This window comes from Narcine bancroftii, chromosome 10 (assembly GCF_036971445.1).
Source record: "Narcine bancroftii isolate sNarBan1 chromosome 10, sNarBan1.hap1, whole genome shotgun sequence".
Lineage (NCBI taxonomy): Eukaryota > Metazoa > Chordata > Chondrichthyes > Torpediniformes > Narcinidae > Narcine > Narcine bancroftii.
Window position 1 is genome coordinate 65,424,432 of NC_091478.1, and position 26,727 is coordinate 65,451,158.

General features: G+C 53.0%; 1 protein-coding gene across 4 annotated transcripts in view; it reads left to right on the plus strand.

Moving 5' to 3' along the window:
- pdpr (pyruvate dehydrogenase phosphatase regulatory subunit) overlaps nucleotides 1-26,727 on the plus strand; it is a 63,349-nt gene that overhangs the window by 15,812 nt on the left and 20,810 nt on the right. For all 4 annotated transcript variants that reach the window (XM_069901163.1, XM_069901162.1, XM_069901161.1 and 1 more), the window contains exons 5-11: nucleotides 269-432; nucleotides 15,440-15,561; nucleotides 17,471-17,588; nucleotides 18,564-18,713; nucleotides 19,614-19,806; nucleotides 21,454-21,578; nucleotides 23,737-23,892. In XM_069901163.1, the coding sequence (XP_069757264.1) occupies nucleotides 269-432; nucleotides 15,440-15,561; nucleotides 17,471-17,588; nucleotides 18,564-18,713; nucleotides 19,614-19,806; nucleotides 21,454-21,578; nucleotides 23,737-23,892 (1,028 nt within the window). The remainder of the gene's footprint in view (nucleotides 1-268; nucleotides 433-15,439; nucleotides 15,562-17,470; nucleotides 17,589-18,563; nucleotides 18,714-19,613; nucleotides 19,807-21,453; nucleotides 21,579-23,736; nucleotides 23,893-26,727) is intronic.

The window sequence follows — 26,727 nt, forward strand, 5'->3', positions numbered from 1 at the left end:
GTTTAGACTTCTCGGTTTGCTGAGTTCTTCATTCTGGCTGTATTGAGACGACCTTAGGAGAGGAAAGAGGATAATGGGGCCATGTCTTATCATTTTCGCATACCTCCAAGCTAATTGTCCTCTCTCCTGAGCAAAGTGAGATTTTTGTTGTGGAGGTGAATTGCAGTGCAAAAGCTAACATTACTGAATTCTGTGAATGATTATTTGTGCATTAGTTCTAAGATTTGCTTACAGGAAGTATTAAATGTGTCTTTTCGTGTCATGTCAGGGTAATGGGGATCCCCTGTGACATCATCCGTCCAAAGCAGGTAGCACAACTACACCCCCTGGTGAACATCCATGACCTAGTTGGAGCGATGCATGTCCCTGGGGATGCAGTCATCTCCCCCCCAGATGTTGCTCAGGCACTGGCAGGAGTTGCTGCGAACAATGGTGAGTTTCCAAATCAAATGGCTCCTGCTTTTGTTTATTTTCGAACAATGAGCAATCCAATTAGGGATGACACCAACAATCGGGACCAGGGTTCGAGTCTGGCACTGCCTGTAAAGAGTTTGGAGACTCCTGATTTCTTCTCAGTGTTCGAAACTTATCGGATGTAATTGGGCAGCATGGGCTCATGAGTCGAAAGGGCCTGTCTAAATTAATTTTTAAAAATTGTTTTATTAAAAACCTTTGTTTTTAAAATAACAGATTATATTTCACAACTCTCATGAAGCATGGGTTTTTGTTTAAGTAGTTCCACCTTCAGTTAACTTTATACTTCCATGAAAGAACTTGCTTTTGGTCTCTCCAAGCGGCTGTGAATCCGAATTCAAATTTCAACCACAGCTGCTGGTTCAGCTGCTAAAACTCTTATGGAGTTTCATCCACTGACATTTCACTCAGCAATTCACGAACCACACTCTCCCTCCCCCACTCAAACCACACTCTGCCCTCACACACCACAATCTGCCCTCCCCCCTCACACACCACAATCTGCCCTCACACACCACAATCTGCCCTCCCCCCTCACACACCACAATCTGCCCTCCCCCTCACACACCACAATCTGCCCTCCCCCTCACACACCACAATCTGCCCTCCCCCTCACACACCACAATCTGCCCTCCCCCTCACACACCACAATCTGCCCTCCCACTCACACACCACAATCTGCCCTCCCCCTCACACACCACAATCTGCCCTCCCCCCTCACACACCACAATCTGCCCTCCCCCCTCACACACCACAATCTGCCCTCCCCCTCACACACCACAATCTCCCCTCCCCCTCACACACCACAATCTGCCCTCCCCCTCACACACCACAATCTGCCCTCCCCCTCACACACCACAATCTGCCCTCCCCCTCACACACCACAATCTGCCCTCCCACTCACACACCACAATCTGCCCTCCCCCTCACACACCACAATCTGCCCTCCCCCTCACACACCACAATCTGCCCTCCCCCTCACACACCACAATCTGCCCTCCCCCTTACACACCACAATCTGCCCTCCCCCTCACACACCACAATCTGCCCTCCCCCTCGCACACCACAATCTGCCCTCCCCCTCACACACCACAATCTGCCCTCCCCCTCACACACCACAATCTGCCCTCCCCCTCGCACACCACAATCTGCCCTCCCCCTCGCACACCACAGTCTGCCCTCCCCCTCACACACCACAGTCTGCCCTCCCCCTCACACACCACAGTCTGCCCTCCCCCTCACACACCACAGTCTGCCCTCCCCCTCACACACCACAGTCTGCCCTCCCCCTCACACACCACAGTCTGCCCTCCCCCTCACACACCACAGTCTGCCCTCCCCCTCACACACCACAGTCTGCCCTCCCCCTCACACACCACAGTCTGCCCTCCCCCTCACACACCACAGTCTGCCCTCCCCCTCACACACCACAGTCTGCCCTCCCCCTCACACACCACAGTCTGCCCTCCCCCTCACACACCACACTGTGCCCTCCCCCAAGCACACCACACTCTGCCCTCCTCCCCCTCACATACCACACTCTGCCCTGCCTCCCCCTCACACACCACACTCTGCCCTGCCTCCCCCTCAAACCACACTGCCCTGCCTCCCCCCTCAAACCACACTGCCCTGCCTCCCCCCTCAAACCACACTGCCCTGCCTCCCCCCTCAAACCACACTGCCCTGCCTCCCCCCTCAAACCACACTGCCCTGCCTCCCCCCTCAAACCACACTGCCCTGCCTCCCCCCTCAAACCACACTGCCCTGCCTCCCCCCTCAAACCACACTGCCCTGCCTCCCCCCTCAAATCACACTCTGCCCTGCCTCCCCCTCAAATCACACTCTGCCCTGCCTCCCCCTCAAACCATATTCTGCCCTCTCCCCCCAAACCACTCTGCCCTCTCCCCCCAAACCACTCTGCCCTCTCCCCCCAAACCACTCTGCCCTCTCCCCCCAAACCACTCTGCCCTCTCCCCCCAAACCACTCTGCCCTCTCCCCCCAAACCACTCTGCCCTCTCCCCCCAAACCACTCTGCCCTCTCCCCCCAAACCACTCTGCCCTCTCCCCCCCTCAAACCACACTCTGCCCTGTCCCCCCTCAAACCACACTCTGCCCTCTGCCCCCAAACCACACTCTGCCCTCTGCCCCCAAACCACACTCTGCCCTCTCCCCCCCAAACCACACTCTGCCCTCTCCCCCCCAAACCACACTCTGCCCTCTCCCCCCCAAACCACACTCTGCCCTCTCCCCCCCAAACCACACTCTGCCCTCTCCCCCCCAAACCACACTCTGCCCTCTCCCCCCCAAACCACACTCTGCCCTCTCCCCCCCAAACCACACTCTGCACTCTCCCCCCCAAACCACACTCTGCCCTCTCCCCCCCAAACCACACTCTGCCCTCTCCCCCCAAACCACACTCTTCCCTCTCCCCCCAAACCACACTCTTCCCTCTCCCCCCAAACCACACTCTGCCCTGCCTTCCCCCTCAAACCACACTCTGCCCTGCCCCCCAAACCACACTCTGCCCTGCCTCCCCCACTCACACTCTGCCCTGCTCCCCCTCAAACCACACTCTGCCCTGCTCCCCCTCAAACCACACTCTGCCCTGCACTCCCCTCAAACCACACTCTGCCCTGCACCCCCCTCAAACACACTCTGCCCTGCACCCCCCTCAAACCACACTCTGCCCTGCACCCCCCTCAAACCACACTCTGCCCTGCACCCCCCTCAAACCACACTCTGCCCTGCACCCCCCTCAAACCACACTCTGCCCTGCACCCCCCTCAAACCACACTCTGCCCTGCACCCCCCTCAAACCACACTCTGCCCTGCACCCCCCTCAAACCACACTCTGCCCTGCACCCCCCTCAAACCACACTCTGCCCTGCACCCCCCTCAAACCACACTCTGCCCTGCACCCCCCTCAAACCACACTCTGCCCTGCACCCCCCTCAAACCACACTCTGCCCTGCACCCCCCTCAAACCACACTCTGCCCTGCACCCCCCTCAAACCACACTCTGCCCTGCACCCCCCTCAAACCACACTCTGCCCTGCACCCCCCTCAAACCACACTCTGCCCTGCACCCCCCTCAAACCACACTCTGCCCTGCACCCCCCTCAAACCACACTGCCCTGCACCCCCCTCAAACCTCACTCTGCCCTGCACCCCCCTCAAACCACCCGCTGCCCTGCACCCCCCTCAAACCACACTCTGCCCTGCACCCCCCTCAAACCACACTCTGCCCTGCACCCCCCTCAAACCACACTCTGCCCTGCACCCCCCTCAAACCACACTCTGCCCTGCACCCCCCCTCAAACCACACTCTGCCCTGCACCCCCCTCAAACCACACTCTGCCCTGCACCCCCTCAAACCACACTCTGCCCTGCCCCCCAAACCACACTGCCCTGCCCCCCCAAACCACACTCTGCCCTGCCCCCCAAACCACACTCTGCCCTGCCCCCCAAACCACACTCTGCCCTGCCCCCCAAACCACACTCTGCCCTGCCCCCCAAACCACACTCTGCCCTGCCCCCCAAACCACACTCTGCCCTTGCCCCCCAAACCACACTCTGCCCTGCCCCCAAACCACACTCTGCCCTGCCCCCCAAACCACACTCTGCCCTGCCCCCCAAACCACACTCTGCCCTGCCCCCCAAACCACACTCTGCCCTGCCCCCAAACCACACTCTGCCCTGCCCCCCAAACCACACTGCCCTGCCCCCAAACCACACTCTGCCCTGCCCCCCAAACACACTGCCCTGCCCCCAAACCACACACTGCCCTGCCCCCAAACCACACTCTGCCCTGCCCCCCAAACCACACTCTGCCCTGCCCCCCAAACCACACTCTGCCCTGCCCCCCAAACCACACTCTGCCCTGCCCCCCAACCACACTCTGCCCTGCCCCCAAACCACACTCTGCCCTGCCCCCAAACCACACTCTGCCCTGCCCCCAAACCACACTCTGCCCTGCCCCCAAACCACACTCTGCCCTGCCCCCCAAACCACACTCTGCCCTGCCCCCAAAACCACACTCTGCCCTGCCCCCCAAACCACACTGCCCTGCCCCCCAAACCACACTCTGCCCTGCCCCCCAAACCACACTCTGCCCTGCCCCCCAAACCACACTCTGCCCTGCCCCCAAACCACACTCTGCCCTGCCCCCCAAACCACACTCTGCCCTGCCCCCAAACCACACTCTGCCCTGCCCCCCAAACCACACTCTGCCCTGCCCCCCAAACCACACTCTGCCCTGCCCCCCAAACCACACTCTGCCCTGCCCCCCAAACCACACCTGCCCTGCCTCCCAAACCACACCCTGCCCTGCCCCCCAAACCACACTCTGCCCAGCTCCCCAAACCACACTCTGCCCTGCCCCCCAAACCACACTCTGCCCTGCCCCCAAACCACACTCTGCCCTGCCCCCCAAACCACACTCTGCCCTGCCCCCCAAACCACACTCTGCCCTGCCCCCCAAACCACACTCTGCCCTGCCCCCCAAACCACACTCTGCCCTGCCCCCAAACCACACTCTGCCCTGCCCCCCAAACCACACTCTGCCCTGCCCCCAAACCACACTCTGCCCTGCCCCCCAAACCACACTCTGCCCTGCCCCCCAAACCACACTCTGCCCTGCCCCCCAAACCACACTCTGCCCTGCCCCCAAACCACACTCTGCCCTGCCCCCCAAACCACACTCTGCCTGCCCCCAAACCACACTCTGCCCTGCCCCCCAAACCACACTCTGCCCTGCCCCCCAAACCACACTCTGCCCTGCCCCCCAAACCACACTCTGCCCTGCCCCCCAAACCACACTCTGCCCTGCCCCCCAAACCACACTCTGCCTGCCCCCCAAACCACACTCTGCCCTGCCCCCCAAACCACACTCTGCCCTGCCCCCCAAACCACACTCTGCCCTGCCCCCCAAGCCACACTCTGCCCTGCCCCCCAAGCCACACTCTGCCCTGCCCCCAAGCCACACTCTGCCCTGCCCCCAAGCCACACTCTGCCCTGCCCCCCAAGCCACACTCTGCCCTGCCCCCCAAGCCACACTCTGCCCTGCCCCCCAAGCCACACTCTGCCCTGCCCCCAAGCCACACTCTGCCCTGCCCCCCAAGCCACACTCTGCCCTGCCCCCCAAGCCACACTCTGCCCTGCCCCCAAGCCACACTCTGCCCTGCACCCCCTCAAACTACACTCTGCCCTGCACCCCCCTCAAACCACACTTCCCCAACCCCCTGCCCTGCACCCCCCTCAAACCACACTCTGCCCTGCACCCCCCTCAAACCACACTCTGCCCTGCACCCCCCTCAAACCACACTCTGCCCTGCCCCCCAAACCACACTCTGCCCTGCCCCCAAACCACACTCTGCCCTGCCCCCCAAACCACACTCTGCCCTGCCCCCCAAACCACACTCTGCCCTGCCCCCCAAACCACACTCTGCCCTGCCCCCAAACCACCTCTGCCCTGCCCCCCAAACCACACTCTGCCCTGCCCCCAAACCACACTCTGCCCTGCCCCCAAACCACACTCTGCCCTGCCCCCCAAACCACACTCTGCCCTGCCCCCCAAACACACTCTGCCCTGCCCCCCAAACCACACTCTGCCTGCCCCCAAACCACACTCTGCCCTGCCCCCAAACCACACTCTGCCCTGCCCCCCAAACCACACTCTGCCCTGCCCCCCAAACCACACTCTGGCCCTGCCCCCCAAACCACACTCTGCCCTGCCCCCCAAACCACACTCTGCCCTGCCCCCCAAACCACACTCTGCCCTTCCCCCCAAACCACACTCTGCCCTTCCCCCCAAACCACACTCTGCCCTGCCCCCCAAACCACACTCTGCCTGCCCTCCAAACCACACTCTGCCTGCCTCCAAACCACACTCTGCCCTGCCCTCCAAACCACACTCTGCCCTGCCCTCCAAACCACACTCTGCCCTGTCCCCAAGCCACACTCTGCCCTGCCCCCCAAGCCACACTCTGCCCTGTCCCCCAAGCCACACTCTGCCCTGCCCCCAGCCACACTCTGCCCTGCCCCAAGCCACACTCTGCCCTGCCCCCAAGCCACACTCTGCCCTGCCCCCCAAGCCACACTTGCCTGCCCCAAGCCACACTCTGCCTGCCCCCAAGCCACACTCTGCCCTGCCCCCAAGCCACACTCTGCCCTGCCCCCCAAGCCACACTCTGCCCTGCCCCCCAAGCCACACTCTGCCCTGCCCCCCAAGCACACTCTGCCCTGCCCCCAAGCCACACTCTGCCCTGCCCCCCAAGCCACACTCTGCCCTGCCCCCCAAGCCACACTCTGCCCTGCCCCCCAAGCCACACTCTGCCCTGCCCCCCAAGCCACACTCTGCCCTGCCCCCCAAGCCACACTCTGCCCTGCCCCCCAAGCCACACTCTGCCCTGCCCCCCAAGCCACACTCTGCCTGCCCCCAAGCCACACTCTGCCCTGCCCCCCAAGCCACACTCTGCCCTGCCCCCAAAGCCACACTCTGCCCTGCCCCCCAAGCCACACTCTGCCCTGCCCCCAAGCCACACTCTGCCCTGCCCCCCAAGCCACACTCTGCCCTGCCCCCCAAGCCACACTCTGCCCTGCCCCCAAGCCACACTCTGCCCTGCCCCCCAAGCCACACTCTGCCCTGCCCCCCAAGCCACACTCTGCCCTGCCCCCCAAGCCACACTCTGCCCTGCCCCCCAAGCCACACTCTGCCCTGCCCCCCAAGCACACTCTGCCCTGCCCCCAAGCCACACTCTGCCCTGCCCCCCAAGCCACACTCTGCCCTGCCCCCCAAGCCACACTCTGCCCTGCCCCCCCAAGCCACACTCTGCCCTGCCCCCAAGCCACACTCTGCCCTGCCCCCCAAGCCACACTCTGCCTGCCCCCCAAGCCACACTCTGCCCTGCCCCCCAAGCCACACTCTGCCCTGCCCCCAAGCCACACTCTGCCTGCCCCCCAAGCCACACTCTGCCCTGCCCCCCAAGCCACACTCTGCCCTGCCCCCCAAGCCACACTCTGCCCTGCCCCAAGCCACACTCTGCCCTGCCCCCCAAGCCACACTCTGCCCTGCCCCCCAAGCCACACTCTGCCCTGCCCCCCAAGCCACACTCTGCCCTGCCCCCCAAGCCACACTCTGCCCTGCCCCCCAAGCCACACTCTGCCCTGCCCCCCAAGCCACACTCTGCCCTGCCCCCAAGCCACACTCTGCCCTGCCCCCCAAGCCACACTCTGCCCTGCCCCCCAAGCCACACTCTGCCCTGCCCCCAAGCCACACTCTGCCCTGCCCCCCAAGCCACACTCTGCCCTGCCCCCCAAGCCACACTCTGCCCTGCCCCCCAAGCCACACTCTGCCCTGCCCCCCAAGCCACACTCTGCCCTGCCCCCCAAGCACACTCTGCCCTGCCCCAAGCCACACTCTGCCCTGCCCCCCAAGCCACACTCTGCCTGCCCCCAAGCCACACTCTGCCCTGCCCCCCAAACCACACTCTGCCCTGCCCCCCAAACCACACTCTGCCTGCCCCCCAAACCACACTCTGCCCTGCCCCCCAAACCACACTCTGCCCTGCCCCCCAACCACACTCTGCCCTGCCCCCCAACCACACTCTGCCCTGCCCCCAAACCACACTCTGCCCTGCCCCCCAAACCACACTCTTGGCCAGCCCCCCAAACCACACCTCTGCCCTGCACCCCCCTCAACCACACTCTGCCCTGCCCCTCAAACCACACTCTGCCCTGCCCCTCAAACCACACTCTGCCCTGCCCCCCAAACCACACTCTGCCCTGCCCCCCAAGCCACACTCTGCCCTGCCCCCAAGCCACACTCTGCCCTGCCCCCCAAGCCACACTCTGCCCTGCCCCCAAGCACACTCTGCCCTGCCCCCAAGCCACACTCTGCCCTGCCCCCCAAGCCACACTCTGCCCTGCCCCCAAGCCACACTCTGCCCTGCCCCCCAAGCCACACTCTGCCTGCCCCCCAAGGCCACACTCTGCCTGCCCCCCAAGCCACACTCTGCCCTGCCCCCCAAACCACACTCTGCCCTGCCCCCCAAACCACACTCTGCCCTGCCCCCCAAACCACACTATGCCCCCACCACACTCTGCCCTGCCCCCCAAACCACACTCTGCCCTGCCCCCCAAACCACACTCTGCCCTGCCCCCAAACCACACTCTGCCCTGCCCCCCAAACCACACTCTGCCCTGCCCCCCAAACCACACTCTGCCCTGCCCCCCAAACCACACTCTGCCCTGCCCCCCAAACCACACTCTGCCTGCCCCCAAACCACACTCTGCCTGCCCCCAACCACACTCTGCCCTGCCCCCCAAGCCACACTCTGCCCTGCCCCCCAAGCCACACTCTGCCCTGCCCCCCAAGCCACACTCTGCCCTGCCCCCCAAACCACACTCTGCCCTGCCCCCCAAACCACACTCTGCCCTGCCCCCAAACCACACTCTGCCCTGCCCCCCAAACCACACTCTGCCCTGCCCCCAAACCACACTCTGCCCTGCCCCCCAAACCACACTCTGCCCTGCCCCCCAAACCACACTCTGCCCTGCCCCCCAAACCACACTCTGCCCTGCCCCCAAACCACACTCTGCCCTGCCCCCAAACCACACTCTGCCCTGCCCCCAAACCACACTCTGCCCTGCCCCCCAAACCACACTCTGCCCTGCCCCCCAAACCACACTCTGCCCTGCCCCCCAAACCACACTCTGCCCTGCCCCCCAAACCACACTCTGCCCTGCCCCCCAAACCACACTCTGCCCTGCCCCCCAAACCACACTCTGCCCTGCCCCCCAAACCACACTCTGCCTGCCCCCAAACCACACTCTGCCCTGCCCCCCAAACCACACTCTGCCCTGCCCCCCAAACCACACTCTGCCCCTGCCCCCCCAAACCACATTCTGCCCTGCCCCCCAAACCACACTCTGCCCTGCCCCCCAAACCACACTCTGCCCTGCCCCCCAAACCACACTCTGCCCTGCCCCCCAAACCACACTCTGCCCTGCCCCCAAACCACACTCTGCCCTGCCCCCCAAACCACACTCTGCCCTGCCCCCCAAACCACACTCTGCCCTGCCCCCCAAACCACACTCTGCTCCGGCTGCCCCCCAAACCACACTCTGCCCTGCCCCCAATCCACACTCTGCCCTGCCCCCCAAACCACACTCTGCCCTGCCCCCCAAACCACACTCTGCCCTGCCCCCCCAAACCACACTCTGCCCTGCCCCCCAAACCACACTCTGCCCTGCCCCCCAAACCACACTCTGCCCTGCCCCCAAACCACACTCTGCCCTGCCCCCCAAACCACACTCTGCCCTGCCCCCAAACCACACTCTGCCCTGCCCCCCAAACCACACTCTGACACTGCCTGCCCCCCAAACCACACTCTGCCCTGCCCCCCAAACCACACTCTGCCCTGCCCCCAAACCACACTCTGCCCTGCCCCCCAAACCACACTCTGCCCTGCCCCCCAAACCACACTCTGCCCTGCCCCCAAACCACACTCTGCCCTGCCCCCCAAACCACACTCTGCCCTGCACCCCCCTCAAACCACCTCTGCCCTGCACCCCCCTCAAACCACACTCTGCCCTGCACCCCCCTCAAACCACTCTCTGCCCTGCCACCCGCTCAAACCACTCTCTGCCCTGCACCCCCCTCAAACCACACTCTGCCCTGCCCCCAAACCACACTCTGCCCTGCCCCCCAAACCACACTCTGCCCTGCCCCCCAAACCACACTCTGGCCAGCCCCCCAAACCACACTCTGCCCTGCCCCCAAACCACACTCTGCCCTGCCCCCCAAACCACACTCTGCCCTGCCCCCCAAACCACACTCTGCCCTGCCCCCAAACCACACTCTGCCCTGCCCCCCAAACCACACTCTGCCCTGCCCCCCAAACCACACTCTGCCCTGCCCCCCAAACCACACTCTGCCCTGCCCCCCCAAACACACTCTGCCTGCCCCCCAAACCACACTCTGCCCTGCCCCCCAAACCACACTCTGCCCTGTCCCCCAAACCACACTCTGCCCTGCCCCCAAACCACACTCTGCCTGCCCCCAAACCACACTCTGCCCTGCCCCCCAAACCACACTCTGCCCTGCCCCCAAACCACACTCTGCCCTGCCCCCCAAACCACACTCTGCCCTGCCCCCAAACCACACTCTGCCCTGCCCCCCAAACCACACTCTGCCCTGCCCCCAAACCCACACTCTGCCCTGCCCCCCAAACCACACTCTGCCTGCCCTGCCCCCCAAACCACACTCTGCCCTGCCCCCCAAACCACACTCTGCCCTGCCCCCAAACCACACTCTGCCCTGCCCCCAAACCACACTCTGCCCTGCCCCCCAAACCACACTCAGCCCTGCCCCCCAAACACACTCTGCCCTGCCCCCCAAACCACACTCTGCCCTGCCCCCCAAACCACACTCTGCCCTGCCCCCCAAAACCACACTCTGCCTGCCCCCCCAAACCACACTCTGCCCTGCCCCCCCCTCAAACCACACTCTGCCCTGCCCCCCCTCAAACCACACTCTGCCCTGCCCCCCCTCAAACCACACTCTGCCCTGCACCCCCCTCAAACCACACTCTGCCCTGCACCCCCCTCAAACCACACCTGCCCTGCACCCCCCTCAAACCACACTCTGCCCTGCACCCCCTCAATCCACCCTCTGCCCTGCACCCCCCTCAAACCACCCTCTGCCCTGCACCCCCCTCAAACCACCCTCTGCCCTGCACCCCCCTCAAACCACCCTCTGCCCTGCACCCCCCTCAAACCACCCTCTGCCTGCACCCCCCTCAAACCACCCTCTGCCCTGCACCCCCCTCAAACCACCCTCTGCCCTGCACCCCCCTCAAACCACCCTCTGCCCTGCACCCCCCTCAAACCACCCTCTGCCCAGCACCCCCCTCAAACCAACCCTCTGCCCTGCACCCCCTCAAACCACCCTCTGCCCTGCACCCCCCTCAAACCACCCTCTGCCCTGCACCCCCCTCAAACCACCCTCTGCCCTGCACCCCCCTCAAACCACCCTCTGCCCTGCACCCCCCCTCAAACCACCCTCTGCCCTGCACCCCCCTCAAACCACCCTCTGCCCTGCACCCCCCTCAAACCACCCTCTGCCCTGCACCCCCCTCAAACCACCCTCTGCCCTGCACCCCCCTCAAACCACCCTCTGCCCTGCACCCCCCTCAAACCACCTCTGCCCTGCACCCCCCTCAAACCACCCTCTGCCCTGCACCCCCCTCAAACCACCCTCTGCCCTGCACCCCCCTCAAACCACCCTCTGCCCTGCACCCCCCTCAAACCACCCTCTGCCCTGCACCCCCCTCAAACCACCCTCTGCCCTGCACCCCCCTCAACCACCCTCTGCCCTGCACCCCCCTCAAACCACCTCTGCCCTGCACCCCCCTCAAACCACCCTCTGACCTGCACCCCCTCAAACCACCCTCTGCCTGCACCCCCCTCAAACCACCCTCTGCCCTGCACCCCCCTCAACCACCCTCTGCCCTGCACCCCCTCAACCACCCTCTGCCTGCACCCCCTCAAACCACCCTCTGCCCTGCACCCCCCTCAAACCACCCTCTGCCCTGCACCCCCCTCAAACCACCCTCTGCCCTGCACCCCCCTCAAACCACCCTCTGCCCTGCACCCCCCTCAAACCACCCTCTGCCCTGCACCCCCCTCAAACCACCCTCTGCCCTGCACCCCCCTCAAACCACCCTCTGCCCTGCACCCCCCCTCAAACCACCCTCTGCCCTGCACCCCCCCTCAAACCACCCTCTGCCCTGCACCCCCCCTCAAACCACCCTCTGCCCTGCCCCCCCCTCAAACCACCCTCTGCCCTGCCCCCCCCTCAAACCACCCTCTGCCCTGCCCCCCCCCTCAAACCACCCTCTGCCCTGCCCCCCCCCTCAAACCACCCTCTGCCCTGCCCCCCCCCTCAAACCACACTCTGCCCTGCCCCCCCCCCAAACCACACTCTGCCATCATCATTAACTGCTCTTTGAGCTGCTAGGAATGCTCTGGAATTTCTTCCCGAATTATAATAATCAGTATATTATTTAAACGGCAAGCAATTGCAGAATGCTGGCGTGCAGAAGGATTGGGAGTGCTTGCGCATGAATAGCAGAAAGTTGGTTTGCAGGTGTAGCAGGCTATCATGAATGTTGGCCTTCATTGCTGGACGGATTGAATTTAAGAGCTGGGAATTTCTGGTGCAACTCTACAAGGTACTAGTGAGACTGCATCTGGAGGACTGTGTGCCCCCCTACTTGAGGAAGGATGTATTGGCTTTGGAGGTGGTGCAGTGGGGCTTCGCCTGATTGATTCCTGGGATGAAGGGGTTGGCCTAAGAAGAGAGATTGAGTCGTCAGGGACTGTACTTGCTGGAAGTGAAAGGGGATCTTATAGAAATTTATAAAATTATGTAAGGGATATTTAAGATTGAGGGAGAGACTAGAACTAGAGGACATATGCTCAAGATCCAGGATAGTAGATTTAGGTCAGAGATGAGGAGGAACTGCTTTTCCAGAGGGTGGTGAATCTGTAGAATTTGCTGTCTATTGAAGCAGTGGAGACAACCTTAGTAAATATATTTAGGACAAGGTTGAACGGATTTCTGTAGGGTAATGGAATTAAGAGATATGGGGGAAAAAGATGAGCCTCTCATCAGATCAGCCATGATCTCACTGAATGGCGGAGAAGGCTCGATAGGCCAATGGCCTACTCATGCTCCTATTTATTATGTTCTTATGTAAATCTCTCTACATTAAGAATTCAGCCAGCAAGACCAAGCTTTAGTAAAGAAAGAGAAGTTAATGTAAGAGAAATTTTGGAGGAAAGACAAAAAAAAATGATCAGAGCTTTAAAAGATGTGAAAATGGAAGGATTGGCAGAAGTTAATGTGGGTCCCTTACACAATGAAGTGGATGAATTCTATTTGGGAATAAGAAAATAGCCAAAGAGTGAAACAAGTATTTTGTTTGACATCATTGACGACATGGAAAATCTCCCTTAAATAATAATACAATCAAAGTAAATGAGGAGTTAAATGAAATAAACATTAGTTTAAAAGTAGCGGGAGAAATGAATGAGATTGGAAGCCAATAAATTCCCAAAACATGATGGCCTGCTTCCCTAGGTTTTGAAAGTGATGGAAATCGTAAATTTTTTAATTGTACGGTAACAGGTCCTTCTGGCTCATGAGCCCTCGCCACCTAAATACAGCAATTTGCCTTCAAATCTCATGGGGAGAATGTACAAACTCTTTAGAGATAGCAGTAGATTTGAACCCATGTCCTTGTGCTACAATAGCGTTGCACCAATTGCACTGCTAACTGTGGTTGCTCAAGTTGTCGTCTTACAAAATTCAATAGGTTCAAGTACATTTCCCACAGTTTGGAAGATAAGAAATGTAAACACATTATTTAAGAAAGAATGGAGAGAGAACACAGGGAAGTGAAAGCCAGATAATTTGACATCAGTTGCAGGAAGAATGCTGGAATCTATTATTAGGGATAAAATGTAAGGATAGTTGGGTAGTAAAATTGGGCCAGGACAATTGAGGCAAAAGTCTGCAAATGTATGAAATTTGGAAAGAAATGCAAAGTGCCAAAGGCATGGCTTTCTGAAAGGAGAACCATATGTACATGTTACATGTATACATTTATTAAAATGTATACATGGAAAACCTACCTATGTTGAGATGTTTTGAGGTTATAACTAGCAGAATAGATAGAGTAATGGGTAAATATTGTGTCTTCAGACTCTCAGACTATTAAAGTGTTACCTGAGCTTATATCCAAACTTAATGAACATGAGGTTGGGGTTAATAATCCTGTGTGGATTGTTTCATGGATAGAAAGTAATTGTGAGTAAATGAGTCGGTTTTGGATTGGGAGGATGTGACGAGTAGAGCTTCACAGGGCTTCTGCTGGGTTTCCAAATGAATACAGGTGGATCCTCTGCCCCACGTTTTGGGGGTGTTGCGTTCCCAGAAAGTGGTCCATATCACGATGTTCCATAATGTGCCATTTGCACATGCATCAAGAAATGCACATGGAAAAAAGTTGGGTTCATTATTTTTTTTCTCATAAACTTTAATCCATGTTCCAAATTCTGGGTCATGATTTGTGAATTGTTTGAGAGAATTTTTGTTTCCCAAACAGCCATGACATTGGTGTCACCTGTGCAATCTTTCATGGAAGATTTGGACAAAGAGACTGATGTAATAGCCAAGTTTGCTGGTGATACTGATGACTCTCAGGGGGGGATGCAGAGTGACTTTAGGGAGATAAAAGACTGTCTAGTAAATGGGCAAAGATGTGGCAGATGGAATAGAGAGTGAGTAAAATAAATAAATAAATCTAGGCCATCCATCTATATTTTTAAAAAAGGGAAGATTGCCCACCCAAAAATGGAAATATTTGCAAATAGTTCACCAAATTGATTTGTAGGCTTGTGGTTTGTCATGTAAGTAGAGACTGATCAGACTTGGTCTTAAGTTTGAAGCATGAGATACAATTTTGGTTAAATATACAAAATTCTTGAGTTGACATTTCCCTTGCCCAGGGTGCTTAGAACCAAGAATCACAATCTCATAATGAAGGGTGAGCATGCAGGAAAGAAATGGGAAGAGATTTCTTCATTGGAAGGTACTAGAAGACACTACTTCTACCTGTTACTTTACCTATTCAGCTAGTTCTAACCTCAAAACATCTTAACTTGTGGGTAGATTTGAGATTTTGTCACTGATTCTATTCAAGGCAAAGATCAATAGATTTTGGATATTAGGAAAACCAAGGACTGAAGGAAAGCAGCAATGAAGTAAAAACTCACTGGTGATTGTACCAAATGATGGAGTTGACATGAAGGGCAGTGCAGCCTCAATCTGCTTTTGCATGTGAATTTAAATTGCTGCCTTGCGAGATACTTTTTGATTTAATGTATCATTTAACACAGGAGTCAAGATATATGAAGCAACTTGTGTTAATCGTGTGATAGTCAAGAATGGACACGTGTCTGGAGTTGAAACTGACAGAGGTCGTTTAGAATGTGAATACTTTGTGAATTGTGCAGGGCAGGTAAGCAAGCCAGATGGTCTGTGGATCTGTGGAGTACTCTCTGCTCTCAGTTAAGCCATTTGCCATCTTCCTGGACATCCAAAGAACAAGGAAATGTAACATGAAGCACAGTACAATCTTGGTTACAAATCAACAGATTATTAACGTTTCTTTCAATTACAATAAAATATCTCCACAGGCCCTTTAATTTGTAGGGATTATTGAATATTTGTCAGTTACGGGAATATTACTTTTACAGATAGTCCTCAACTTACGATGGGGATGCGTTCCGGCAGTCTATCATATGTTGGAAAAATTGCAAGTCAAGAAAGAGCAGTGCGATCAGTGTGGGCTCTGACATGGGGCTGTCGGGAGAGAGCGGGGCAGTGGGATCAGTGTGGGGACTGACATGGGGCTGTCAGGAGAGAGCGGGGCAGTGGGATCAGTGTGGGGACTGACATGGGGCTGTCAGGAGAGAGCGGGGCAGTGGGATCAGTGTGGAGACTGACATGGGGTTGTCGGGAGAGAGCGGGGCAGTGGGATCAGTGTGGGGACTGACATGGGGCTGTCGGGAGAGAGTGGGATCAGTGTGGGAACTGACATGGGGCTGTCGGGAGAGAGCGGGGCAGTGGGATCAGTGTGGGGACTGACATGGGGCTGTCGGGAGAGAGTGGGATCAGTGTGGGAACTGATAGCAGGCTTTCAGGAGAAAGTGGGGCAATGCAGTGGGATCACTGTGGGGACTGATAGCAGGCTTTCAGGAGAAAGTGGGGCAGTGCAGTGGGATCAATGTAGGGGCCGGCACTGGGCTGTCAGGAGAGCTCAGGGCAATGCAATGGGATCAGTGTGGGGACTGATACTGGGCTGGCGGGAGAGCTCAGGGCAGTGCAGTGGGGACCGACACGGCTGGCGGGAGAGCTCGGCAGTGCAGTGGGATCAGTGTGGGGCCGACACTGGGCTGTTGAGAGAGCTCAGGGCAGTGCAGTGGGATCAATGTGGGGACTAATAGTGGGCTGTCTGGAGAGAGTGAGGCAGTGGGATCAGTGAAAGAAATGATACAGGGCTGTGGGGAGACACTGAACATCATAGCCTTGCCTAGCCAAAATTTGAAGTACAGTACGGGTTCTACCATCATAACTTTGAAAAATCGTAAGTCGGGCCATCGTAAGTCAGGGGCTATCTATTTTGACGACTACACATTGGAGGTCCGTGAGCTTTCCATACCTTAACATTCAAAATTCTGAAAGTGGATGCTTTTCTTGATGTGGAGAAGCTTGAAGATGTGCAATGATGGTGAGCTGCAGTGCTTGGGAGGTCACCCTGAACTGATATATGGTGCTTCAAGGATTAAAGATTACTGATACCTAGATGGTTGGTAAGATATATATCCCATGTTAAATTTGACTCTTAGTTGCATGAGACTCTTGTCTCATTTGTAACTTGAATAGTTTGATCATGTATCTAAGTTCCTAATCCAGTTTAATTCAGCATTGCTCTAATCACCACAGTTGGCATAGCAGTTAGCACAATGACTTTACAGTGCAAGCGATTGGGTCTGGGGTTCGAATCCCGCACTGTCTGTAAGGACAGTTCTCCCCGTGTCTTGTGTGGGATTTCCACAGGGACTCTGGTTTCCTCCCACCATTCGAAATGCACCGGGGGTGTAGGTTAATTGGGTGTAAATTGGGCAGCACGGACTTGTGGGCCGAAATGGCCTTTTACCATACTGTATGTCTAAATTATTTTTTAAATATTTTTTTTTTTAAAGATACTTCAATATTAGAACAGGTTTATTCAATTTGGCTTCATACAATGTCGCATCAGACAGTCTGAAGGAATTAACATAGAAAGTTCCCCGATAGACTTGCAGTCTAGTTTGTGTAAGTAAATTCCCTGAAGCTAACATTGTTCTGATTTTGTCTTTGGCTAGTGGGCTTATGAACTTGGTTTAGCGAGTGAGGAGCCAGTTACTGTCCCGCTGCACCCGTGTGAGCACTTTTACCTGGTGACACGACCCCTCAAGCAGGCACTGCCCCTTGACTCGCCAGGTAGGCAATTGACTTCACACTGTGATTAGCAGTTTGTTTAAAGATTAATCCTTTGTATATCCCTGATGGTAATATTTTGGAAGAACTATGATTGTTGCTTCTCGTTTATTGAAATAAATTATTCAGATTGTGTAGTGATTAAAGCACTACCTACTAAATTTTATAAAGATGAGTTAATTAAAATCTCATTAAGCATAGAGCCAAAGGCTATTGTTCACCCTTTTATTAATGCCACCTACATGCAACCAGAAAAGTATCAGAGAGGCCATTGTGTTGCTGGTTAGATATTTAATGAAGTGAGTTTCACACTGCAGCCTTTAAGGCCCTCTGGAGCTCGCCACTTACGTCCCAGAACTCGCGTCACACTGACGTAAGCGCGTACTTCTGGTCTGTTCCGGAAGAGAAGGACCTGCGACACCATCTTTGCCGCAGCTGCCCTGATGACCATGCGTAACAAGCGGAGCCGGTTCGCCGCTACAAATATGCGTGCCGCCACCATGCTTTCATTTGTCTGCAGTCCTTGTAGGTTCAGGCATCTTATAACCTACTGTACTATTTGTTCTACATGTTGCCCAGCTGGCTTGCTTCCAGCTGTTCCACATCACAGGCAAATCCACACAGGGAGCAATGCCATCAGAAAGACCCACACCACCCAGCACCTGCTGGGTATAGGAGCCACAAGATTCTCACTACCAGGTTCAGGAATAGTTGCTACCCCTCCCCATCAGACTCTTCAACAACAAAATCAATTGGGGACTTTTTTAGGACTCTTACTTTTGCACTTTATTGGGTTTTTTCTCTCTGTATTGCAGTCAGATTGTTTACAATTTGTTAATGTTTACATGTTCACTTGAGTAGTTTTTTTTTGCACTACCAATAAGTGGTAATTCTGCCTCGCCAGGAGGAAAAAGAATCTCAAGGTCATATGTGATGTCGTGTGTACTCTGACCATAAATCTGAATTTTCCTTTCCCAGTGATCATGGACCTTGATGGCAGGATCTATGTCCGAAGCTGGCAGGGTGGTGTGCTGTCTGGGGGCTTTGAAAAGAACCCCAAACCTATTTTCACAGAGGGCAGAAACCAACTGGAGTTCCAAAGCATGCTTGAGGATTGGGATCACTATGGTATGTTGCCTGCAGTTCAGGGATGGGATGGGTGCAGGGGGTGTTGCATGAAAGTGAATGGGGGCCAGATGAATGGAAAGGGGTAGCTCAGATGTGCTTGGAACATTGCTTGAGTTAGACATGTGAAAGTATGTGTATAACTTTGTGTGTACATTTAAGCCTGCTGGTGGAAGCTTAAAGGCTTTTGTAGCTGGTTTTAAAAGATCATTATACTGACAGAGGCAGGTGTTACGCACATAGCTAAGGGGTTTATTTTCAATTCATGTGGTGCCCAAACCTTTTAAGCTATGCGCTTACACAGAGGGCTATTATTGAGTTTCAATATAACAATCTGCTGCAGAAGTGATGACTTTGGCTTGGTAGGGTGCCATGTCCCTCTTTGAGCCAAAACTCATTGAATGCTGTGTTTTCTCTTCTATTCAACAAGATCCTTTAGCTGATTTTCCACCCCAATAACATTCTGTTAGCTTTATATCCAAATTAATCACAAATATATGAAGCAACTGAGCTTCCATGGCTTTCTTGGATTAACCACCCATGTAACAAAATCTCCCCTCATAGGACGAATTTTACCATTACCCCCCCCCCCCTCTCCCAATCCTGGGAATCAATCTGGTGAGTCTTCACTATCTATAAGAGGAGGCCACTCATCCCATTGTTTATGTGTTTGAAAACTCAGCAGAAGGTTGGACATTTGTGGAGAAAACTGAGCTTGATGATGTTCACTTGAAAAATGGCTTCTTGGCTGGGGTGGTGCAGAACCCAAGAAAGAGCGAGAATCTTCAGGCAGGATAGAGGATGAAGAAAATAAGCTCTCACCCACCAGAAAGGCAGAAGGACATGGTTGAACAATGATTGTACCTTTGTTGATTTATTGTTATGACTCTCCTGTGTTCTCAGAGCCACTGCTGAGTGCGCTGCTTCGGCGGATGCCCTCCTTGGAGGCCACGGAGATCCTGAAGCTGGTGAACTGTCCTGAGTCCTTCACTGCCGATATGCGGTGCATCATGGGAGAGTCAGCAGCTGTGCAGAACTACTTTGTGTTGGCGGGAATGAACTCCAGTGGCTCGTCCTTCGCCGGTGGAGCAGGGAAGTGAGTGGAAATGGGCGTGCTTTTCGATCGCTCAGGGCATGAGGCCATGCAGCAGAGGCAGGAGATGATGGGCTTAATCTAAATTAAAACATCAGATTCCCTTTGTAACCTCTCCTTCCTCCACTTAAACATTCTGGGTCATACCTTGATGCAGGGCTCAAACCTGAAACGTTCATTTTGTATCTTTATCTTTGATATTATAAAGTTCCCTGTTTGACCTGCTGATATTCCCCAGCTTTGTGTTTTTATATTCTGGCAGATATGAGATGTGTCATATAGTGCAGCACAGAAACATAATCCCATTTGTAAAATTTTCCACACATTCTTATCGACTCTTCCCAACTAGGCAGCACGTTAGGACTAAAGTACAGCAGTCAATTAACCTACCAACTCATAGGTTTGGGATGTGGAGAAAACTGCCCGTGATCAGGGTATCAGATCTGCCAGGTGTGCCACTGCATTGTGCCTGTGCCAGTAGCATATAGTGTTGACTGGGACTATTGGTGAAGGGAACATTTACATTTCATTTCTTATTCTCTATACAATAAAGAGTGTCCACTTTTACACCACTCATTGTGTAAAGTCTCCGGTGCTTGGTGAATTAATTTTTTTGGCGAATTAATTTGATCTCATTCAAATTGCTGAGTGCTTTGTTAAGGCAGTGCATGTAGTAAGAGCACACTGTCCCTTGAATGGTATCTCATTGCATTAACCCACTTATTTGAGCAGATCCCCTTTAATTACAGGTACAGTAAAACTACTTGCTGTGGCTGAACAAGTACTTGTAAAGAAAAAGTATAATAGTGATCTAATTGAATAAATACAGCTCTATCATCATTTCTTTCTTTACTTCAACAGAACCAAATTTTGAAAGTTATGTCCAGGTACACAATCCTTTATCCGGAACCCTTGGGGGACAGTGTGTTCCGAATTTCGCATTTTTCCGGATTTTGGAAAGCCAGATTTAAGCCCACCCGAATTGTGCTGCTGTATTGACCCCTACCTCCTTCCAGTTGAGCTGCCATCTCCCCTTGCCCACCTGACTCACGATACAGGTTTCACCCCACCCCCTCGCCCGCACGCCTCACGCTGCTGGTCTCGCCCGTCCGCCTCACGCTGCTGGTCTCTCCCCCTTGCCCGCCTGACTTGCGCTGCTGTCTCTCTCCCCAGTTGCCGGATTTTGGAGCTTGCCAGATTTTAGATGTCCAAATAAAGGATTATGTACCTGTAGAAGAAACAATTGCCATTTTAGTCCTTCAAGTCAAGTTTATTGTCAGCTGATTGTACAAGTACAACCCGATGAAGCAGCATTCTCCAGTCCTCAGTGCAAAAACATGCAGACACACAACTAGACACAACACAATACAATACAATCAATACATCCAAAATCTAAAAAAAATCATATGCAGGAGAAGTATTAAATCTGTAAAAATAAATAAATATTGCTTTGTACAGATGAGATTCTCAGATGGTTAGTGTGAGCAGTTCCTTTGGTCAGCTACAGTTGTACTGCTTGGTCTTTGACCCAGTGTTATCCTGTGTTTTGCAGATACTTGGCTGAATGGATGGTCCATGGAGAGCAGTTCCTTTGATCAGCCACGGTTGTACTGCTTGGTCTTTGACCTAGTGTTCTCTTATGTTCTGCAGATATTTGGCTGAATGGATGGTCCATGGATACCCTTCTGCAAACATCTGGCCATTAGACATCAAGCGCTTTGGAGTGCTCCAGAGCAGCCGCACATTCCTTCGACATCGTGTCATGGAGGTGATGCGTAAGTCCACAGACAACTGACGTGTAAATGAGGAGTGTTTGAAAGCCTCATGGCGCATTTGGGCCTTTTGTTCTGAATACAAGAGCAGTAACTTTGTGACAAATATAGGGAGAGGAAGGTTGCTGTGCTGTGGTGTTCCACTATCGCCAATGCAAGAGAAATAGAATGTAGGCTCCTGCCTTTGCTCCAGAATTCTGTTTGGCTCCCATTGTCTTGCAGGAAGAAGGCAGAAGCAGATTGAGTCAGTCACCTTTTTGCTGCTGCAGCCACCAATGTGAATTGTCCTCTTGCTTTGTAACACCCAGCAGCGCTCTGAATGCCCGTCTATTGTTTGATGTTGAAGAATTCCAGACAGCTTTCTTGGTGAGAGATCAGAAAGGAATAAATGAAAGGAAAAAGCAGAAGGGCAAGAGATCCGATGTAATAAATATACAAATGCTGGCAGATCACCACTGGTTTAACAATCTTGTAGAGTTTTTTGAAGAGGTTACCAGGAAAGTTAATGAAGAAAAGGCTGTTGTCTATATGGACTTTACAAAGGCCTTTGACAAAGTCCTGCAAGGGAGGTTAGTCAGAAAGGTTCAGTTGCTTGGTATTTATGGTATTAATTCACTGCCAGAGTGGTACCAGATGTTTGCCTCTCTGACTCATGGTGTGCCTCAAGGACTGGTGCTGGGTCCATTGTTGTTTGTCATCTATATCAATGATTTTGATAATTATGGTAAATTGAATTAGCAAATTTTCAGATGACATAAAGAGTGCATGTGTAGTGGTCAGCGAGGAAGGCTTTCAAAGCTTGCAGAGGGATCCGGACCAGCTGAAAAAATGGCTACAAAATGGCAGATGGAATTTAACGCAGACAAATGTGATGTGTTGCATTTTGGATGGACAATCAAGATGGGACATTCACAGTAAATGATAGGGCACTGAGGAGAGTGGTAGAACAGAAGAATCTGGGCATACAGATATATAGTTCCCTGAAAGTGGTGTCGCAGGTAGTAAAGAGAGCTTTTGGCACATTGGTCTTCATAAATGAAAATATTAGTACAGGAGTTGGGATGTTATGGTAAAGTTGTATAAGACATTAGTGAGGCCAAATTTGGAGTATTGTGTGCAGATAGGTCACCTACCTACAGGAAACATATCAAATAGATTGAAAGAGTGCAGAGAAGATTTATCTGTTGTTGCCAGGACATGAACTGAGTTACAGGGAAAGGTTAAACAGGTTAGGACTTTATCCCCTGGAGTGTAGAAGAATGAGGGGAGGTTTGATAGAGGTGTACAAAATTATGAGGGGTATAGTAGAGTAAATGCAAACCAGAGGGCTTGGGTGGAGGGTGAAAGGGAGTTTAGGGGGAACATTTGGGAGGGATTTTCTTTGCACAGAGAGTATGGAATGAATTGCTAACTGAAGTGGTCAATGTGGGCTCAATTTTAACATTTAAGAACATTTTGGACAGGTACATGGATGGAAGAAGTATGGAGGGTTGTGGACTGGGTGAATTTCAGTGAGTCTAGGCTGAATAATAGTTCAGCACAGACTGGAATTATTATATTTTTAGACACACAGCACAGTAACAGGCCACCCAATTGATCTTCAACTTCCGGTGTTTTTTTTTGAACAGTGGGAGGAAACCTGAGCCCCTGGAAAAAATCCACACAGACATGGGGAAAATGTACAAACTCCTTACAGACAGCACAGAATTCGTACCCTGGTCCCAATTGCTGTCGCCAGGGCTGAAGGGCCTGTTTTCTGTGCTGTAATGTTCTATTGTTCAATGGTTAAGCAGCATCTGTGGAAAGAAAACACAGTCAATGTTTTGTGTCAGCAATCCTTCCTTTCTATATTGATGCTGGATGTTTCATTGACCTGCGATAATTATTTTTAAGTTAATGGACAATCAACTATTCACAAAGGACCTGATATACCTGATGTGTTCAGTGCTTCTGTTTTAAAAGCATGAATAAATAGTTTTTTGCGGTTTTATTCACCTAGTTCACTGTCGATTAAAAGAGCAGTTGTAATTTGGATGTCATTTTGATCTGCAAACTTACTTGCTGGAGTGTGCACAATAACTCTTGTAGGGTTTTGGGAGGCAGGTGTGGGTCAGATATTTGTTGAAAGCTTCTCATCTTTGATTCCCTTTTCCATTGGCAGCTCTCATGTATGACCTGAAAGTTCCCCGCTGGGATTTTCAAACTGGCCGACAGCTCAGAACTTCTCCATTGTATGATCGTCTGGATGCACAGGGTGCTCGCTGGATGGAAAAGCATGGCTTTGAGAGAGCTAAACATTTCATCCCTCCTGGGAAAGGTGAGTGTGTATCATACATTTCATCGTATATCATGAAATGATTTGCTAGTTAATGTCAATTTGGGTAGTTGCATTAAATTCTCTGGCATAGATTGCCAATCCTGAATTGTAACATTAACTGATAATTACACTGATAACTAGTAACTGACTGCAGAGATGTAGAGATGTCCTCATGAAGTTTAATGCATTTTGATAAAATGTTAATTCAAAAGTGAAGTTCTATAGCTGTTGAAAGATCAGAATTGGAATCAGAATCAGGTTTATTGTCATGAACACGTGCCAAGAAATTTGTTGTTTTGCGACAGCTGTCTTGTGCATTAGAGGAGTAAAAATTGCTATAAATTACACTTCCCTCAATTCCCTATTTAAAAATAAATAATTAGTGGAAAAGAAGAGAAAAATAGTGAGGTAGCAGCTGTGGTTCATTGTCCATTCAGAAATCTGATGGAGGCAGGGAAGAAGCTGTTCATCTTCAGGCTCCTTCCTGATGGTAGCATTTAGAAGAGGGGCCACCTCTTAAAGATGTCCTTAATGGAATGGACTAATGTCCATGATGGCGCTTGCTGAGTTCATAACCCTCTATATCCTTTCCCTGCCCTGTGTATTTGCATCTCCAAGCAACCAGTCAGAATGCTCTCCAGAGTACACTTGTAGAAATTTGCAAGTCTTTGGTGATGTACCAAATCTCCTCAAACTCCTAACGAAATATAGCCACTGGTGAGTCTTCTTCATGATTGCATTGGCATGATGACTCCAGGATAGATCTTCAAAGATGTTAACACACATGAATTTGCTGTTCCTTACCCTCTCCACTGCTGACTCCTCGATGAGGACTGATTTGTGTTCTCCTGGTTGCCTCTTCTTGAAGTCCACAATCAGTTCCTTAGTTTTGTTCACACTGAATGCAAGGTGGTTGTTGTGGCACCATTTATCTGGCTGAGCTAACTCACTCCTGTGAGTTTCTTCTTTGTCCTCTGTGATTTTGTCGACAACTGTGGTATCTAGGCAAATTTGTAGGTGCCATTTGGATTGTGCCTCACACAAATCATGGCTGTAGCAAGAGCAGAGCAGTGGTCTAACCCTGAATTCTTAAGGTGCTCTTGTGTTGATTGTCAGTGAGGAGACATTGTGACCTAACTGCACTGACTGTGGTCCTCCGATGAGTTGGAGAGAGGTTTTGAAGCTTGCCGACCAGTACTGAGGGGATGATGGTGTTGAAAGCTGAGCTGCAATCAATGAAAAGCAACCTGATGCACGTGTTGCTGTTGTGCCAGTGAGATTGCATCTGCTGAGGAACTGTTGTGATGGTAGGCAAATTGCAGTGGGTCCTGGTCTTCACTTGGGTATGAGTCATTTCATTACAGTAGGTGTTAGTGCTACTGGGCGATGGTCATGGAGGCAACTCACTCTGCTCTTCTAGGACACCAGGATGATTGATGCCCTTTTGAAGCAGGTGGGAACCTCCGAATGCAACAAGAGAGATTGAAAATGTCTGGCTAGTTGGTTGGCGGAGATTTTCAGTACCCTGCTAGGTATGCCATCAGAGCCTGAAACCTTTGAGAGTTCATCATCTTAAAAGATGTTCTGACGTTGACTTCTAAGACACAAATCACAAGATCTCCATCATGTGAAGGGATTCTCATTGGAACTGTTGAATTCTCCTTTTCAAAGTGAGCATAAAAGGTGTTCAGCATCATCAGGGAGTGAAACATATAACTATTTGTGTTTTTAGGTTTTACCTTGTAGGATGTATTGTTCTGTAAGCCCTGGCATAGCTGGCGAGGTTATGACTACTTCTAGTCTCCCTTGGATTTGCTTCTTTGCTGCTGAGATGGCCGTCCATAGGTCATACCTGGATGTCCCGTCGAGATGTGGATCACTGGTCTTAAATAGCATCAACCTATCCGTCAGCAGGTTGCAAACCTTTATTCATCATGGCTTCTTGTTGGGGTACACCCGGTATGTATGGGCACACATTCATCCGTGCAGTTCTTGATTAGTCAGTGACATCCGTGGTATATTCATTCAAGTTTGAAGATGAATCCTTGAATATTGTGTAGTCCACCCATTCAAAGCAGTCCTGCAGAAGCTCCTCCAGCTCCCTCGACCATACTTCCACTGTCTTCAACACTGGTGCTATAGTTGTCAGTGTCTGCTTGTACGCCGGGAGTAGAAGTACGGCCAGGTGATCAGACTTGCTGAAATGTGGGCGTGGGATGGCATGTTAGGCGTTCATGATGGTAATGTAACAGTGGTCAAGTATGTTGGGTCCTCTGGTTGCACAGATCTTCTGTCAGAGACTTCTTTAGGCTTGCCTGATTGTAAGATGTTGTGATTGTAAGATGTTGTAATGAAGGGAATGCAGCAGATCATTTTGTGCACTGTTGCCACAGAAGTAATGTCAATAATGATGTAGTTTGTTTCAGTGGTGTTGGGTAGATAAAACAACTTAGGATATTTGAGAAGATCTCTGCTCTTCAGAACCATGCTATGGGATCTTGTGTATTCAAATGGCAGCACTTGTATTTTACTGTCTTCCCTCAGGTGTGTGGGCTCCTTTGGTACTATAGTGATGTGTTAGCCTAACATTTGTGTTCAAGTTTCTGGAATGGGATTTGAACTTGTATTCTTCTGACTTAAGGGTAATGGGACTACCTTGGCACCTTTTCAGATTAAAAAAAAATGTGAACTAAGATGTGGAAAGTTGCTTGTCTATCTTTGTTACTGTATTTTGTGTCCTGAAGCCACGAGCCTGGGTTATTTATTTTTACTGTATGCTAGCCTATTCAATGTTTCCCCTGAAATATTTGTCACCTTTGCAGTATCCACTGCATC